The sequence below is a fragment of the Bactrocera oleae genome, chromosome 2 (assembly GCF_042242935.1).
Source record: "Bactrocera oleae isolate idBacOlea1 chromosome 2, idBacOlea1, whole genome shotgun sequence".
Taxonomy (NCBI): domain Eukaryota; kingdom Metazoa; phylum Arthropoda; class Insecta; order Diptera; family Tephritidae; genus Bactrocera; species Bactrocera oleae.
In genome coordinates, this window is record NC_091536.1 from 82,583,043 (window position 1) to 82,601,924 (window position 18,882).

Here is an 18,882-nt window from a genome sequence, read left to right on the forward strand (position 1 = left end):
TTAATGTCACTCATGCCAAGCGCAAAGCGGAAAAGTTGGAAATGTTTTGAAGAGAAAAATCGCTTATAGCGGTTTGTAGGATTAGTGGCCCGGCGCGATGGAATGATTGAGAGAATGCGACAATACAATTAATATATGAAGGAATGTTTGAATGAATAATTGCATTGCGCTATGAATACCTCATAGTTTTTTGATAAAAAACGCAATTAATATTGATAATAAAATATTAATTATTTTTTATTGAGAATTTTTTATTAAAAAGCATATGCAGTTTCATTTGATATAATTAATATCGTTAATTAAAATTCTTTTGAATTTATGATTTTATAGAATGTTTTGGTTATTCTTTGATTTGTTTATTATTAATATATATTTTTTATAATTTATTTTGAATAAAATAACATTCTGTAATATTTTGTATTTAAAATTCTTTTTATAAAATATTTTCTATATATATTACATTTTTTTGATACTGAAGTGTTATTTATATACTTATTTAGTTATTTATATACTTATATAGTTATTTATATATAATATTATTTTATTTATTTAGTTTATTTTCTTTAATTTATTATTTTTTACATTTAAAAAAATTTGTAATATTTTAAATTACGTAAAAAATGTATGTTACATATTTTTATTAATTTTTGGAGAAAACATTTTTTTGTTATAATTTTTACTGCATTAAATTCTGTGAATAAATGTTCATACAAAAATTAACAATAAATTTGCATAATTTTATTGTATCAGTTTTTTAGAATATTTTTTTACACACATTTTTCATATTACATATTGATAAAAAATATTTGTGCTTGAATTCCTGACAAAATAAGTTTTTTTTTATAATATTTTTTCTTTATTAAAATTTTTAATAAATTTTCGTAATAAATTAATTATATGCGTCTCACAAAAAAAAAAAATAAATTTTAATTTTCGGATAATTATTTTTTCTTTAATATTTTTCACTAAAATGTATAATAAATTTAACAATGGAAGCAAGGTTTTTTTTTCCACAAATGCAAATAAGAACGCCATGAAAGCAAAAATGATCGTTGAAATTTAAATAATCTGCAATGATAATTTTGCAATAAAGGAAAAACAAATGTACCCGCACAATTAAAGTTCCGCAACATTTAAAACGCCAAGTAACTTTGGCTTAAGTGCATCACTTATACGCCGTGTTGCGCCGTTTAAGCTGCGTGTATATCAAAAAGTTTGCCAAAAGTTGGATGAAGCCATAAATTAATTTTTAGTGTGCACAACCTAACATACAGACACATACACATGCAAGCGCGGTGGTGCAACAAATGTATATGGCACGTTTCGCAACTGTTAAAGTAGCGTAATAAATGAAGTTTATGAATAAATTTCCAAGTGCAGCGAATTGAGAGCGTTGCAGGAGCGTTTTACCGCTACACAATTCGCATATAGTTGAAGGCGAGTATATAACATACCGTTCGTTTAGTTATACAAAGGATATGTGTCATGTGTATGCACATATCAATAATGAAAAATCGCCAATACATACAGATACATATACATAAATACATGCATGTATAGGTATAACAGGCGAGTACTCTTTTATCAAGTCATCAGAATATGTATTAGACGCCTGTTTTGCATCTTTCTTATCCGTATGCCGCAAATGCACCCATTCAAATTCATATGTGCTGTTGGTAGTGTAATGTGGTAGCAATGTGTTTATTATGCCGTTCTTTTTTTTAAATTTTTTTTGTTTGTAACAAAGCGTGTCAACAGCACATGCAAAGCGCCACACCAACGGTAATTGCATAGAAAAAGAGGGAGCAAAGGCGGAATGCGCAAACAGTAACCCTGCAATCAGAAAGCAACCAGGTGACAAGCAAATATGAATACCAAACGACAATGGCGGTGCATTGGCAATGCAATGCCTGCTGCAATATGTTGCCCGAAATAGGACGCCAGCAGCTGTGGCTGCCACTCTCCTGGCATCTGCTGGCGTTCGTTCGCTAATAATGCCCTCCTTTGAAATGTTTCTGCATTGCGCTTGTTGCGCGTTGCACCGTTATGCCATTTCATTTTCATACTTTTTTCGTGCACTTTTTTGCTTGCGCTTGTTGTTGTCAATATTCTTTACATTTGCGGTGCAATTATGGTTGCGAAAGTTGTTATTGTATACCTATAGATCTGTGTCAACGGGTGTGTGTGGGTGGAATTGCATTACGAACTCATTCGACTGTGCATTTGTATACACATATCCACTCCACATGCAAATATACATATATCCAAATGAGAATTCACTGTGCGCGTGTTTTGGAGGGTGTGGTGAATTGTCTTTACATGCGTGCCTGTGGGTTCAGATTAAATTTTGTGCATGTAGAAGCCAGCTATATTAGTTTTCGCTGGCTTTCCACGTACTTAACATAATATAGTTATTAATCAGTAATCAGAAAGAAATTAATTTGAAATGGAAATCATATTAATTGACTAAAGCATAATTGAAATGTGTAAATAATTAAAGTTGTATACCACAAATTATACATGTATATTATTTATATATTGATCAGCATATCTAGTTATTTCCAAAAATATCAATTTAGGTTTGGCTAAAAAGATACTCACAAACTGAAAGGTAAAAATTTAAAATTTGAAAAAAAAAATAAAAATGGACTCATCTTTGTTCTTTAAGGTTTTCAAAAATATTTCAAATCTTTCGTTAAAACTATGTTTTTAAAAATTTTGAGAACATATAACATGCTTATTGGTTTTTATATGTGTTATTTGTGTTAAAGTACCTCGTTTTGCTCTTTTTTTTCAGCAAATCCATTTTCCAGCTTGAAATATTTGACCCGATTACTGAATATAGTACTAATAAACTTTCATAAAAAAAAAATTTAATTTTTTACAAATTTTAATAAGTTTTATCTTATGGTGCACCCCTATGAAACACCAATAATGCTTTATCTTTTGGCACACTAAGGCTCTATTTTCAACGAAAATCAGTTTTTTCGTGTCCTTCTTGCTGTTTATAGAACTCAATTTTGCGTTATAGCGAGATAAGACTAGCTTTATTCAAGTTCTTAAAGCGTCAAAAGCCCTCATTACGAGATAACTCATACGCCATGGTGGCCAGCATACTGAAATGATGCCACAGTACACTTTTCATTTACAATAAAACTTAGAACAATTCACTGCCAGCATGCATGCACATCTTTTGAAAATTTATGAAACAAATTTCCGTGAGAACAGAAAGCAAGAACCCCAAAACCGGCGATCGTATAAAAGTGAGAAACATTGAAAGCCATTTAAAAGTTTTCCGTTATCACAACACAAGAACATTTCGTGCATAAATAATGTATGCCGCACTTTTATATATTTGTGGCATAAGCCATTTGCTTGAAGTTGCTATTGTCGCAGTTCAAGCTGATACGAAGCAAGTTGACGCCGCATCGTCAGCAATGTGATAAATATTTGATAAGGTTAAAATTGTTTGCATACAGAAACTCATGCATACATATTACTATGCAAACTGATATACACGAAATATACATTTATGTATGCAGCAATAATTTTCAGCGCCAGCTGCAAAAGTTGATGAAAATTTCGGTAGCAAAAAGAAAAGAGTGCATGGTAAAATGAAGTAAGTATGGGCTAAGTAAAATATGAAGCAAGAAGGCTTCGAAGCGCCGTTTGCGAGCGTCGAAGTGAAGATAAAGTTTGCTTGTCGCTGCCTGCTGCAAGTTTTTGGGGCGAGGTGACATTGTCAATTGGCATATTCGACAACTCAGCTAAAGCCAAGTGGTGGTTCCTTAGTTGTTGCGTTGCGCCTTTGAATATTAATCTGCTATTCATATCCATTTTAATAATTATTTTAAGTTTTATTTTTTCTTTTTGTTTTTACGCAGATTTTGTTTTGGCTTAATTGCTGGTGTAGTTTTGTTTTAGCCGGAAGTGAAAAGTGCAACAGCCGCTTGTGCAGCCACTTAATAAACAAACGGTTTTAAAGCAACACAAACGTGCTGCGTAGACAATTAAATTCGCTGTTGTAAAAAGAAATCATGGAAGAAGCGAATGCTCAATTTTCACAAAATTCAATTAAAACTTGCATGACAATTGCCCAATATTGTTGTTCGTGTTTTTTCTGCTGGCTGTCAACGCTTGCTTTTGGCGTTGTCAGTTCGGTTTGTGTTTTTGGTAATCGTTGCTGTAGTGTTTGTATGTCTCTGTGTTTGTTTAAACGAAATCTGCAGCAAGATATCTTTTCGTTTGATTGCTGCTGTTGTTTTGGTGTTGCTTAGCTGCTTGCCAGTGGCGTGCATACCATAAAAGCTGGCTAAAATATAGTAAGCTTATGTAGAAAAATTTGGAAAAATTTCGATATTTTAGTTTTTATCAGCGCAAGAAGTGCGCGTTTTCAGTAAGATCAGCGTAAATGTAGGCAACAATTATTCAAACTGCAATAATGGTAAAGTTTGCATACATTTGGGCGTTACCGAATGACTGTTCTGACGCTCATTTTGTGCTGGAAGCAAACTAATTCAGTAAAATGTGCTTCGAAACTAAATTTTTGCAATTGCAAACCAGTTTATAACTAGTTACTAAGTAATAGTTAGTATATTTATTAGCAATTATTCTTATATTTTGTAGCTTTTGACGTTTATTAACCCCCGTTTATCACTATGGTACCCTGTCGGTGCTTAACGTGTCTGTGTCCTCTCCTTGTATTCCCTCTTTTCCGCTTTTGAACGTTGGTTTTTGCCAACTTTTCTACAATTCTGTTACTTCAGCTGTTTTAATTGTTTTCCCTGTGTTATTTGCTTATGCAATTGTCTTTCAAATGTCGGCTGCAGCAAGCCAACGCAGCAACAAACGCGTGCGAGCGAAGCAGTTGGCAGTTGAACGAACGATTGCGAATTTTCTCAAACAAATTTCCATTGTTTTCGGTAGGCAGGCATTTGAGTGTTGTTGTTTGTGTATGCGTTAGTATATATGCATGTGTTTATGTGCGCTTTGTGTCACCAATGTTACATGCTATGTGAACTACCACTTTCTGGGGGTTTTGGCTTTGCATTGTCGTTACTTTCCAACACTTCTCTGAGCGTCTTTAATGTCATCTCTCTCTCCGTTCTCTTGCTCGTCGTCTTCTATGCCCTTACTAACCAGTCGCTGCTGCTACTTGTTGTGTAATTTCATTTAGGCGAACGATTGCAAATTGAAATTTATGATTTAATTCAATTATGAACATTTTGTCAGCAACAACGTTGGCATAGTTGAGAGAGTTCGAGAGCGCAATAACGAACGAAAGGCTGTGAAAATGGCAGATGTCTGCGCTTAAAGGCTAGACCGGCTCGGCAAAGCCTAAAATAGCCGCTTGGGAGGCAAAAGTTCTTAACACAAAATTAGAGCTGACTTTGAGTTTCTTTCTGTGTGTGTGTGTGTGTGTGTGTTTGATGCTGTTGTTGGCCTAGTAATTTGTGTTTGTTCTAGGCGTTTGTGCTGTTATTGCTGCAGCCTATGAAATTTTAGAACTGTTTTGCAACACTTTGCCGTTAAATTTTTAAACGAATTTAATTATAGCAACAAAATGCAAGACTTTATTGACTTTTATGTTTAATATTTTCCTGCTTGCCACGCTGCAGGTGATACCAATTGTGGGCTTTATGGACAAAAACTTCTGGATTTTGAGTTTTAGATTTTAAATGGCATGATATAGAAAATGTATATAAAATATTGCATATATATTTATTTTTTGCTGTTTTTTATTTTCATTTAATTTTTGATTTCTTGATAAAATTTTTTTATTATATTTTAATTTCTTTTTAGTTTTTCCATACATTTTTTAATTTCTTTCTTTTTATTATTCTTATATTTTTTTTTTTTAATTTTTTACTTTGCTATTCTTTTAAAATTTTTTTTTTTAAATAAGAGGAAATTTGTAAAACATATTTTTTTTGTATTTATTTATTATATTTTTAATTTTTATTTGTATATTAATTTGTTAAAATAAGTTTTACATTTATTTTCACATTGTTTTCAATATTCTTTTTTTATTATTTATTTTTTTCAATATCCTGTTATTATTATTGTTTTAAATTTTTCTTAACAGTAAGTTTTTTTTTGTTTGTTTGGTGGTTGTCAATATTCTGTATTATATATTTTCAATAACCTTTTTTAAATTTTTTTTATAATATTCTTTTTAATCTTGTTATAATTTTTTTTTACTATTATTTAATTTTTTTAAACTATTTTTCTTTGTTAGTTTAAGTGCCGTAAAGTTAATTTTCCGCACCAGACATTTGCAATACTTTAATACCATAACCCTAAGAAATACGGCTCTGTATGTGTGTGTGCAACATATCCTACATTATCCAGTTCAGCTCGCTATGGCAAGTCAAAGTCTGCTGCCATTTCTTGGCTTAACCATAATGGATGCTCATTTCATATACCCCACACGCACGCGTGTGGCATATAATGTAATGCATTTTGTATGCTGCAACGCGAATGCCGGAAGGATAGCAGATACAAAAGCCGTTATGGTTTTATTTTCTAAAAAAAACATACACACACAGAAAATAAGAAGAAATATGAATAGCACAATATGAGCAATACCGAAGTTCCGCAACGCAATTTCTTGGTTAAAAATTCAGCGTGCCACACACGCTTGCAACAATGTGCATTTATATGCTCAACAACATGCAACCCTATATTCATGCCACATGCAAGCATACAACGACATGCTGCAAAATAAGGCATGTGGCAACAACTAAAGGGCTGTTTTGGCTACAGCAATGGTTGTCGAAACAGACACACTTCTATGCATCTCTACACTGCATACACTGCTTGCAGTTTTGCGCATTTCGCTTGTTGCAACACAATGAGAAAATATCTGCAAATGCACAAACGCGCGTGCTACGTGAGGTGTTCAGCCAATGTGTGATGTTTGGTGTGCAGTGTGTGGCATGTTGCTTATGAGCTCGAATTATCCAGTTTGCCTCGTTGTGCAATGACAATGAAAGTGCAACGGCAACAACAACGCCAACAAAACTCAACTTGAACAGGATATACAAAGACTTGTATGCAGGTGTTCATGTGTGTGTGTGTGTATGTGGCAACGTCTAGGTGGTGTTGTAAATTTTTATGGCGTTGCAAGTCTGCACTCGCGTTTTATTTTACACCGTTATAACGGGCAAAAGTTAGGGTTATACATATATATTTACAAACAAGTCCTTACACACACATCTATATATAATGTATGTGTGTCAGTATGTGTAAATGCGCTATGCGCTCACACTCAAATGCCCGCCCATGAGCCATACATTTATATTTACGTAAGTAATTTAAGTTTGTGTTAAGTATCCATAACTGCAATTCTACAATGTTTGGTCATAATTTAATTAAGCAACTTGTTTACGTGAAATTTTATGAGGCCAACCAGTGGTGAGTTGTTGTGGCGGCAAGTGCATGTTCGAGCGTGTGCTGGCGCAGGCGGGTGCGCGGAAATTGGTGTTGTGTGTTGCCACAACGCTTAATTGTTATTTTATGACAGTCACCGTAGTTGCAACATAAAAGTAGCCGTTTTTGCTTGAGTGTTTAATTTGAAGTTATTAAAAAGTGCATTTAAGAGAGTTAAGTGAAGTAGTTGCTTTCATTTAACTTACACAATGCAAAAGTAATTTTCATAACTCAACGATATCGATTAAATGTGGTTTTATAGAGCATGTGGTAGAAATTGGTGGCGGTAAAGTAATTGTTACTAGAGAAAGTGGGCATTCATAAAACATTTTTAAAAGGAAATGGGCAAACTGGTACATACGTAATTGGAACTAGCTTTTGAAAAGTCGGGTGGAAAAATTATTTTGTTTTTTGAATCAGTTGTGCTTTAAAATCTAAACTTACCAATATACAAGTAGATGAGCATACAAAGGCAATTGAGTTGCTACATACCTTTTTTCAATCTGAAAAAAAATAAAAGAAAAAATCGGTATTATTATCAATTAAGTAAATTAAAAAAACTTTGTTTTAAATAATAACAAAAATATTACGAGCAAATTTTTAAATATGAAAATAGTTTCTGTTGGTGTTTTTTTACATGATTTTACTATTATAACAGTAAAAATGTACATAATCAATTAATTTTATTTTTTTAAGCTTGCTTTAATTTTTTATTTTATATTTTTTAATTTTTTATATTTAAAAAAATATGTTTTTTTTTTGTTTTAGCAATTATGTAATATAGTATTATATTTTTTTCTTTTTCTTCTATTGTATTAAAATTTTTTATGTATATGTATATTAATAATATAAAATTATACAAAATTTGTTTTAAATAGTAAACTGAAAGTAATAAAAATGTTTTGAGAATGTTTTTGTTTTAAATTAATTGTTTCTTTTTTTCTTTTTACTATTACTACTACTATTTTTAGAGCTAAAATGTATTTTTACTTACTATTTATTTAAAGTTTTTTTATGTTTTAGATTTGATATGATGTAACTTTATCTATTTTAGAAATATTTTTCGTTACACATATGTTAATAAATATTTTTTCTTTACAAGTTCTGAAAATATTTGTTTTTACAATATATTACTTTATGTTTTATATGCTAAATCAGGTGGGATCGTCTTAAAATCATATTTTCGTTATAATAAGCTGTTGAAGAACACAAATTTCATATTCGTTTTACCGTTGTTATGAACTTTGTTATACCTTTCTTAATATTTTAATATATTTTAATATCCATTTTTTTTATATTACATGTTTTAATAGCCATCAGTGTGGCAACACCATTCACACTTAATAAGTACAGTGTATATGAGTCAAGAGTTTTTAATATAGTACTTTTTTTTTTGAAAAACTCGGATAGCAACTCTCCCAAATAATATTCATAATTTCTAAATAATATTCATAATTTCCTAAAATTAACACAAAAATCGCAAAAAATATTATACATTTTAAAATTATAAAAATTAAATTTTTTTTAGAATCAGTCTAATTTTTATATTATATAATTTAATAATATTTACATATAGTATATGTTAGTTGATATATTATATATTATATTGTTTCTAAATTTTAAATTCATCGCCTACTTTTACTCCTCTTAAATACTGAATTTTGTGCACTTGCCACACCTACACACCACCTCATGCTTCATGACATGTATGTATTTCCTTCGACCATTCGATTGCAAACTCCACACCCCTACCGACAGCATCCACCGCTCCACTTCTGCATCGACATAATAACACCTGGCCGGCAGCATCATAATGGAACTGCACTTTTTGCAAATGGTTTTGTATTTTTGTTTTTGTCTTTTGCTGAAAGACTCTCCTACCAAACAGCAGCTTTCAAGTGTACACTTGTGCATATGTATATATATATATATATATATATGGTTGTGTTCTTGTGTGCGTGTAATAGCAAGCAAGTGAGCAACATTAAAGGTCCTTGCCTTTTTGTTGTTCTCCTGTGCATGTGTAAGTATAAGTTTGATTACAGCGGCGTCTCATAGAATACTAAACACACATGCATGCACACATACTCAGAGACATATACGCATATGTTGTTGTTGTAGTGTATGTGCTTCTGTGTTAGGCAAGGTGTGTATGACTAGATGGGCGTCGCAATTTGTGCCATCGGTAATTTGAAAGGCGTTCAAGCTGCTGCTTGCACTTTTTTTCAAACATCGCATACAAACACAACCACACTTATACAAAGCATAATATGAAATCGCACACTTACATGCACACACATACACATTGCATAGATATACAGAAACTTTTGAATCCACTTGAGTGTGCACTCATAGCGTGTTGCAAGTTGTTCCGCAAAACACACCCACACACACACACACATAAATACACAAGCGCACTTGCAGTAAATGTGGTTGTAGAAAACCATGCGGACCGCTATACAATTACACTCTCATAGCGAATAGAAAAAAAAACGCTTCAACTTGCATGCACTTAGGCAGCATTAAAGAGTTTCGTGCAATTTGTGTTTAGCAAATTTTTCGTTGCAAAATTTTCTTTATATAATGAAAGACTCTGTGGTGGCAAGCAAAATGCATTGCCATTACGTATACGCCCCGCACCTAGCAGAGTTTATCGCTGAAGTGCACTTGTGTTTGTTGCATTGCCGAGCCGAATAGGGCAAAAAATCAAAATCAAAAAAATTAAAAATGCAATGGCAAAGTGTAAAAAAATATTGCAACTCATTCATTCAAGTTTTTGCCGGCGCAAAAAAGAAATACAAATTGGCAAAAAATCGCACTTAAACATAAAGCGGCGTTTAAGCAAGTTATTTAAACAAAAATTTTCTTTTAATTAGTGTCCTTAAGGTGGAGCGGCAACATTTTGTGCGCCTTTCATTTGCAATTTTGTAATTTCCTTGCATATGCTCTTCTTTTTTTTTGTTGCAATTTTTGCACTTTTTTTTGCGCTTTTGCCCTCTAAGACACCTGCGTCTGCGTTTGAGGTGTTTACCGAGTGCCAGCAAATAAAATAAACGAAGAGTTTAGCTAACTGTTTATGTCTGGGTTGGCTGCTAAGTGGTTCCTGTGCGCTGCGGCGTGCACGACAGACTAGCAAATCGCTTATATTTGCAGCTGTCTGGCAGCTGACATGAAAGAGCCGTTGATTCGTTTACCTTTTTAATCGCTAGGCAGACGCTGAAAATGTGTTTTTCATGTTAGCTGCATAATTTTCGTACTTTAAGCATTGCGGTGGTGAATTTCGGCTGCTGTGCGCTTACTACATTTCGGGGTGCTTCTATTTAGAGTGCTTCAACTTTTTCAATACGGTGCACTTTTAGTGAGCGCTTGTACTTGGTTTTGTAGTGTTTGAGTATGTGTGTATTTTCTTCATTTTAATTACGAATGCAGTTGTATGGTATGCCACAATTACAGCCGTGTAAATTTAAATATATTTTTAATAATTTCTGTAATTCTTGTGTTTGGCTAACTGTGTAATAGTGTTGTAGTGCATTATAATTGTGGCTAATATTAATTTTGCTCTTTTCAATCTTTAAACCACATTTATTTTGCATTTTGTTAATATTCTTTATATTTTTGTTGCTATTATAATCAAACATATTTCCACTTTTATATTAAAATTGCTCATTTTATGCATGTTTGGAAAATTAAAAAAATTTTTTTTTTGGTTATAAAACAAAATATTTGAATAGTAAATTTATAGAATTTTTACCAATAATTAATATTGCGTTATGACCCAAAATGATCGAATAAACATTGCTGACATTTTTGCATTAATCAAATAAATTGGCTCAAGTGCAGTATCAACTTATTGGGGGGTTGCAAAAATTGCACACATCTTACAAAATATAGTAAGGTTTTGCCTACTATTTTATTTTCATACTTTGATAGCTGATATCTTTGAAAATACCATAATTTTTTTAGTTACAGTCTATTTTTAAGAAATATTTAAATAAAACTTTATAATTTTGTAATAATTGAAACAGTATATATTTTTAATACTTAGTCATGCTAGGTGTGCCGCTTAAAATAAAAAAAAAACAGTAGTAAAAATCCGTTATTTATTAGAAAATATCAGCATATTAACTGCTTTTGCATCATTTTGCATTCTTTTGCTAACCATTTGCAAAAAATATTTTTCTTGTATTTCAACAAATATCGAAATTTATTATTTTTTATCGTTGAAATTCTCCGTACCAGCGCTATAAAAATTACGTGCATATACATTTCTAAATAATATAGCGAGCAAAACCGCATGTGTCACACATACTACATGCTCCATTCATTATCAATCAATTTGAATATTTAAATGCATTGCCCGCACACTCACACACATATGCAATGAATATTTTACACAGAATTCCAAACTTATTGAATTAGTCTTTAATTACGATCTTAATTAAGTACAAATTCAAGTGAAATACAATTGCGAAGGCACGTGATGTGTCACCCGTTACACAGCTACATGCACACATAGTCAAAGGCAAAGTTGAGCTAAAGAAAAAAAAGTCGAGTACATATGTTTACATGGCTGGCATTACATTGCATTTACATGTGAAGCAAATTTCCTGTCATTGCATGTTAATTTAATTCAATTTAGATGAAAATTATATGCTGCCACACATGTGCGTACGGGTGTGTAAGCATGGCAGGCGGAGTGCATTGCTAGCAAAGCAGATATGTATGTATATTATATGCATAAACTATTCACATATGTACGCAGCGTAGCTACACATGTCATCGGCTTGGAAATGTCATTTGCTACATTTCCGGTGCAACTACAGATATTAGTTGCCACAAATTTACTTATATTAATGCAAACACACACGCGCGCAATGAGACATGCTACATGATGCTATGCTGCATTACTCCTTACAAAAAATATATACAGATGAGTATGTGTTGTTGTGCGAGAGTTGTGCAAAAAGTTGTCTGCATGTTGTTGTTGTAGTTGTTTGTTGTAGCGCTTTTATAAGCTGTGCCGTCTGTCGCATGCAATAATTACACTAATCATAATAATTCTGCAATTTGTAATTACCACAGTATTGTTTGGTGCATGAATGCTTCATTTGTTTACATAGTGCAACAACTACAAATATGCACAAACAAATGGAAATATGTAAATATGTGTGCATGTGTTTAAGTCGTGTTTATTGCTTAATTATATTTGTTAGGGTTTAGTAATTGAAAAAGTTGATTGCTTTAGAATTTATTTAGTAAGATATGAGTAAGTTGAATAAAAATCCATATTTGCGCCTTAAGCTAGGCTACAATAACAATTGGTTATATTTCTATCTTCTGTTGAAATCCTGTGTTCAATTTTATTGATAACTATTTTTTCGTCGGCTGTTCTTCAACACAGAATTGATTAATGAAAAATAATAATTAAAATTTGCGCCTTAATATAGGCTACAATATACATTTTTTATTTATATTATATAATGTATTATATTTTAAAATTCTATATATAATTTTATTAGTTTTCATTTCATACTAGTAACTAAAAAAAACAAATGAAAATTATAAAACAAAAAAAAAAATTTTTTTTTTTAAATTTTAAAAACTTCTCATATTAAAAAAAAAAACGAAAAATATATAAATATACTTTTTTGTTTCGAAATCAAGTTTAAACTCGACACTATAGAAATTAGAAAATAGAGTGAGTTGAAGAAAATTTCGATTTGCCCCTTAGGATATGCTTCTGTTAGGCTATATTCTTCTGTTCAAATTAAGTATTTAATTTTTATAGTCGTTATTACTTTCGGCAGTAGTTCTAAAACAAAAAAAAAAAAACAATAAATAAATAAAAAACTTTGAATAAAAATAAAAAAAAATTATTTGGTTTAAATTTTACATAAATTCGGAAAATATATATAAAAATATATTTTTTTTTTCGAAAAAAAGCCTATACTTAACATTTTATCGAAAACTATTAGTAAGTCAGTGATTATATTTTAATTTCATAAACATTTCTATAGCAATGTGATAGAACAACCTAAATTGACCTAAGCTAGTCGAGATATTTTCCTATATATAAAAAATGCAGGCATATTCTTAAGCTCTAATTGATCAAAGCCAATTGACAATTTTCCACATCTTCATAAGTAGTAAGTTGCCATATAATGCATTATTGGTATGTAAAATAATTCAAATTCATTTCTCGGTTTGGTTTAGTCATAAGCCACAAATAATAGTTATAAGACGATTTGAAATGCCCATTATTGCGGCAATATGCAACACTCACCAAACAAAACGGAATTACAAGTCAAATATGGAAATTCTCACTTGCCTTTGTTTTGCTTCGGCAGTAGATATGTATATACAAATATGTATATATATATAAACCTATATGTTCTGCTAACCTACAATAACAACGGCAGTTGGCATGTCTCTATTTGTCACCAGTACTTTGCTGTGTGGTCATTTTACTTGCTGCAATTTAGTTCATTCAATGCGGAAGGTGTTAAGCAACCACAAAAGGCCGTTGTGTGCGCCATCTATTGTAACTAACAATGCATTCTCAGAATTTTCAATATGCACATAGAAACAACAACAACAACATGCTGTGCTGCATGTGGAAGCGTGCGCTGAGTGTCTATACTATTGTGGATGTGTGTGTGTGGGGAAGAGAAGTGGGTGTAACTAAAGTATGAGCATGGTTTGCATTTAAATGCAATTTTTGCGTTTATTATTGCATGCTTTACAATTGCAGATATAAATCAGTAATTTTCTAGTTTTCTAGTAATATTATAATTATTTGTATGTAGAATATTATAAGGTAGGCGACAGTTCCTCTACGTAGGCTCACACCGTAGGAAAAAAAAGTAATTAAAAGCATTTTACTTTCAATTTAGAACTCATTTTGATTAAAAAGCAGCTAATATATTTTATATGTCATAAAAAAATTTTATTAACAAATAATAGTAATAATAATAAAAAAAAATAAAATTAAACAAATTTATTTTTTTAATTTTTATTTTTGAAATGGAAAATATATAAATATAATTCGAAAAATATAACTAATTAATTGTTATTATTTCTAAAAAATATTAAAATAAATATAAAATACATTTTAGTAACGCTTATAACTTCACAAAAACAAAAATAAAAATAAAATATGAAAATAAAACAGAATCACAAAAAAAAAAAATTATAGTGAGATCTTTCTGGATTCCCCTTAGCTATTAAAAAGTAAATTGAAAAATCAACTAAGCGCACTTTTAAGAGATGCAAAATTAATACTCACCACCACTGTGAAAGCCAAACTTAGCATTTTACGAACACTTATAAGACGCTGAAGCACCTAAGTGAATTTAACTACGCACATTTTAGTGCAATTCAAATGTATTTAGAAGACATAAAGGCATGTCAACTTTTATTATGCCAATTCCGTTTAAGCGCCTAAAAATATGTTAGCGTTTGCATATGCTATGCTAAAATGCGTATAAAACTTTATCGACTTAAAAAAGTTGAATTAAAAATAGAAAAAAATCGAGCATATATTTTCACACTTTGCCAGTAGAAAGCGCACATTGGCGCCTAAAAGCTTACTTCTATTGCACTTCTTTCAATGCATTGCCACGCACATTTAGTGTCAACTCCAGTTCGCTACGAGTCTTCGCGAGTGTTTTGATTGACACAATCGCTAAAAAGCAGCGCAATAAATTTTATTAGCTTCGAACTTTATGCGTGCGGTGGCAGACGAAATAAGACGAGCAAATGTTCAACACAAAAACAAATATAAATTTATATGCATGCAATGCAATGAAAATAAAGTGTGCGAGATCGAAATTCGCTGTAACAAGTAACAATAAAAAAAGGCAAAAAAAAAAAAGACAATAAAAAATAAATAAATGTGTGACACATAAAAGCGGTAAAAGTTGAATTATATGCACTTGTATATTAATTGTATTCTTTTGTGATGCATATTTTTGTTTGTTTAATTGAATTTGTTGTTGGCGCGCACTTAACCCGCTTCGATTTAAATTTCCATTTACAATTTCAATTTTAATTTCAATTTCAGTTTCAGTTTCGAGGTGCGTCAAGTGTTTGGATTTGTTAGTGTGTTACGCTCCTGAAAGTATGCTAAAGTGGAGCAAGTGGAGTGTTTTTTTGTTATAATTCCACCCTGTTGCGGTTGCATTGTTTGGCATTACATAACTAAGTGTTGTTTTTGTAGTTTTTGTTGTAATTATATTTGTTCTTGTGTATTGGAATTACACTTGTATGCAGAATATTCAAGTGCGCGTCCTTCATAGCCTTTAGCAGCAGGGTTTCAGCTCCGTTCCATTACGTTCTGCGTTTGTAGTGTTGAGTTCAGGGTTAACGGTGTTTTGTATTTCTGTGGCCATAGTTGAGCGCTTGTTTAATGAAATTCAATGCACGTTTTTTTTTGTTGCGTTGATTACTTCTGCACTAAGTTGAATAACAAAAACAAAAACAAAACGAATAAAATTTGCAATTGAAATTTTTCATTTGCCGTACTTTATTAATGATAATTGAAGTTAAAATTTTGCAGTTATAAAAAAATATGTGAGGTTATATTTTCCATCTGAACTTTCGTTCTATGTTAATTGAAATAGTTGATACTTTCTTACTAAGAATAATTAAATTATATAAAATATGCATAATAATACAAATAGGATTACTGTGAAATTTGTTTACCGGTTTTATAGTTGAATTTAAAGGAAAATAAAAATTATCATAAATGGTCGATTAGAAATAATAAAATACTTATTAAAATTATCGTCACTACAATTTTACTGCAAAAACTCATTACAAATAGCATAAACGTATACAATAACAAATTGGTAAATTTCTACGCTGGAATATACCCGACAAAAAATTAAACCAACCTTATCTTAAACTTTATCTTTATGTTTATGTTTATGTTTATGTTTATATTTATATTTATATTTATATTTATCTATATATTTATCTTTATCTTTATGTTTACCTTTACCGTAATCTTTATATTTAGCTTAATCCTTACCTTTAATGTTTACCTTTAAAAACTAAAAATTATTTTATTTAGTATTACGCAAATTTTGTTTTACGAAAAATTTGACAAAAGTATAAGAAGAGTTGCCAAGTTTTGCTGATAAAGATATAAATTATAAAATTTTGCAAAAATAATAATAATAATAATCTTACGCTGATTTCTCTCATGTCTTTTGGTTTCATTGTCCGTTACCTTTTAATTTAATTCTTCTACTTTGCCTTTTATCTTAAATTTCGACGCCACTTATTTTCAATTTAACTTAATTCGACGACTTCTCTTTGACAACCACTTCTTCATTTTATTTATTCTACACTTGTCTCGCTTTCGCTATTTTTTTTGTTTCTGTGTACTCTCTCTCAGTTTTATTATCCCATCACCTCTTTTATGGCATTTATTTACCTTATTTTCCGTAAACTTTTATGTAGTATACTTGCAGGCGCACGCACACTTTAAATATGCCGCATAAAAATTGTTATTACTCAAGATTTTCCAAAACTTTAACTTGTCGGCAGTGAGCCAGGGCTGGATCGAGTGTGGTGCACTGAAGTGGCAATGCAACGTGAGTGCAACTAATGTTGTCAAGACATTCAGCGCCGCAACACCGGATGCATATTCATTTATGCCATCTTGGGTTTTTGAGGCTGCCATGCACTTCAGCTGCTTGCCGCCTTCCACACCACTTTATCGCTATGTGCAAGTTGCTTTGCAATTTTTCCTTTTTTTAGTTTTTATTTCTATTCTGCATTTTCTTTTTAGACATTATCACATTTTACTATCTGCGCTGTCGTATTAGCTCTTTACAAGGTGGAAAATTGTCTAGTTTTCCTCCCCTAATTCCTTTCTGACTGCTTGTTTGTCTGTCTACGCATTCGCGTGAGTAGTAGAGCCGGTTTCCTTGCGCGCTGTCTTTATTTTTTCTACACACACACACACACACTTACAGTTGGCGTGCGTGTGCTTTTGTAGCGCCGACGAGCAAATGGCAACTGTCTCTACAACCCTAGCAACAACAAGAGTTGCAGCGGTGGCAGCAGATCTCCAGCGACTTGGCAGGCATTTACATTTATCCGCAGCAATTTGAAAATGGGTTTTTATTTAAGTTTACTGTTGCTGCCGCTTCGCTGACTGCCGCGCTACCACATGGCTGGTGGCTGTCTCTATGCGCGCGCGGTTGGTGTGGGCGGCGCTGGTGCGGCGGTGTGGCGCAAGTCACGCGCTGGAACATTAATGTTCACTTAAGCAAATTGCACATACAGTTACTTGCCACACTTACAACTGCATGCGTACAAGTGTGTAAAACTTTGGTTGTGGAAGTCTTTGCATTGCCCTGTAAGATGGCAGCTGCACAAGCAACAAGAACAAAAACAAAAGCAAATAACAAGCAACATGCGCATTCACTAAGTGTGAATAAGCTTGTTAATTTTTGCTTGCAACAAAATAATCTCTTCACACATACACACGCACGCTGACAAATATTAGCAGCTAGTTACTCGCAATACCACCGTTACGAATCAGCTAGCGTTTACTTTGCTAAACGGCAAAAAAAGTTCTACACTCAACTGTACTTATTGTAACATGTTTCACATTTTTTCCATTTTACTTTCTCAATATTCGCTAATTTTTAACCTATTTCTTTGCTCTTCTTTACACTCTGTCTTTTGCAGGCGGGCAAGGAATGCAACTTGGTTGTGCACCAGAGCACGCCGGATATCTGCAAATTCCTTAGACTAGCAGTGCCGCCGCCAATGGCGAACGACTCTGGCGATAGCAGCACTGTTGCAACGCCAACAACAACTACAACGAGCAGCACAGCAGCACCAGCAGGCGGCGTAGATAATGGCGGCGCACATCCTGCCGAGCAAACTGGCTCCATTGGAGGTAAATTAACTTTGTGGCGCTCGACAATAACCTTTTTTTTTCCCTATTTTAAAATTTTTTTTTTTTGATTTTCTTATGCAGTTACTTGTAAATCTATTTTGCCACAGTAAATTTTACATTTTATAATTTTCCAATTTCTCAACTATCTTTTTTCTGGGTCGCGCTGCGCTCGTGTGCACATCGGCAATACAGCTATATTGGCCGCTATATTATCGTTGACTTGCTTCGTCGCTTGCCTTGGTGTGTTTGCTTTTTCGCCGGAGCGCCGGAACAGCGTGTGGCGCTTGTTTAGACGCACTACGTCGGCGGTGCGTTATTCGAGGGTAAGTTTTGTCGGAAGGGAAGGCAAGCATTTCATTTGGTTTAACTTTAATTATAATGTTGATTTTAATTTTTACTAATTTTAATTATATTTTTTTTTAAATTTTGATTTTGATTTTAATTAAATTTTGATTTTAATTTCAATATTAATTTTTTTATTTTGAATTTTATTTTATTTTTGATTTTAATTAAATTTCTAATTTGAATTTTGT

At 32.0% G+C, this 18,882-nt stretch overlaps 1 protein-coding gene across 1 annotated transcript in view; it reads left to right on the forward strand.

Annotated features, from left to right (window-relative positions):
• Positions 1-18,882, forward strand: part of Lerp (lysosomal enzyme receptor protein) — a 115,523-nt gene that overhangs the window by 95,067 nt on the left and 1,574 nt on the right. The window contains exons 15-16 of the mRNA XM_070105864.1: positions 18,136-18,349; positions 18,542-18,672. Of these exons, the coding sequence (XP_069961965.1) occupies positions 18,136-18,349; positions 18,542-18,672 (345 nt within the window). The remainder of the gene's footprint in view (positions 1-18,135; positions 18,350-18,541; positions 18,673-18,882) is intronic.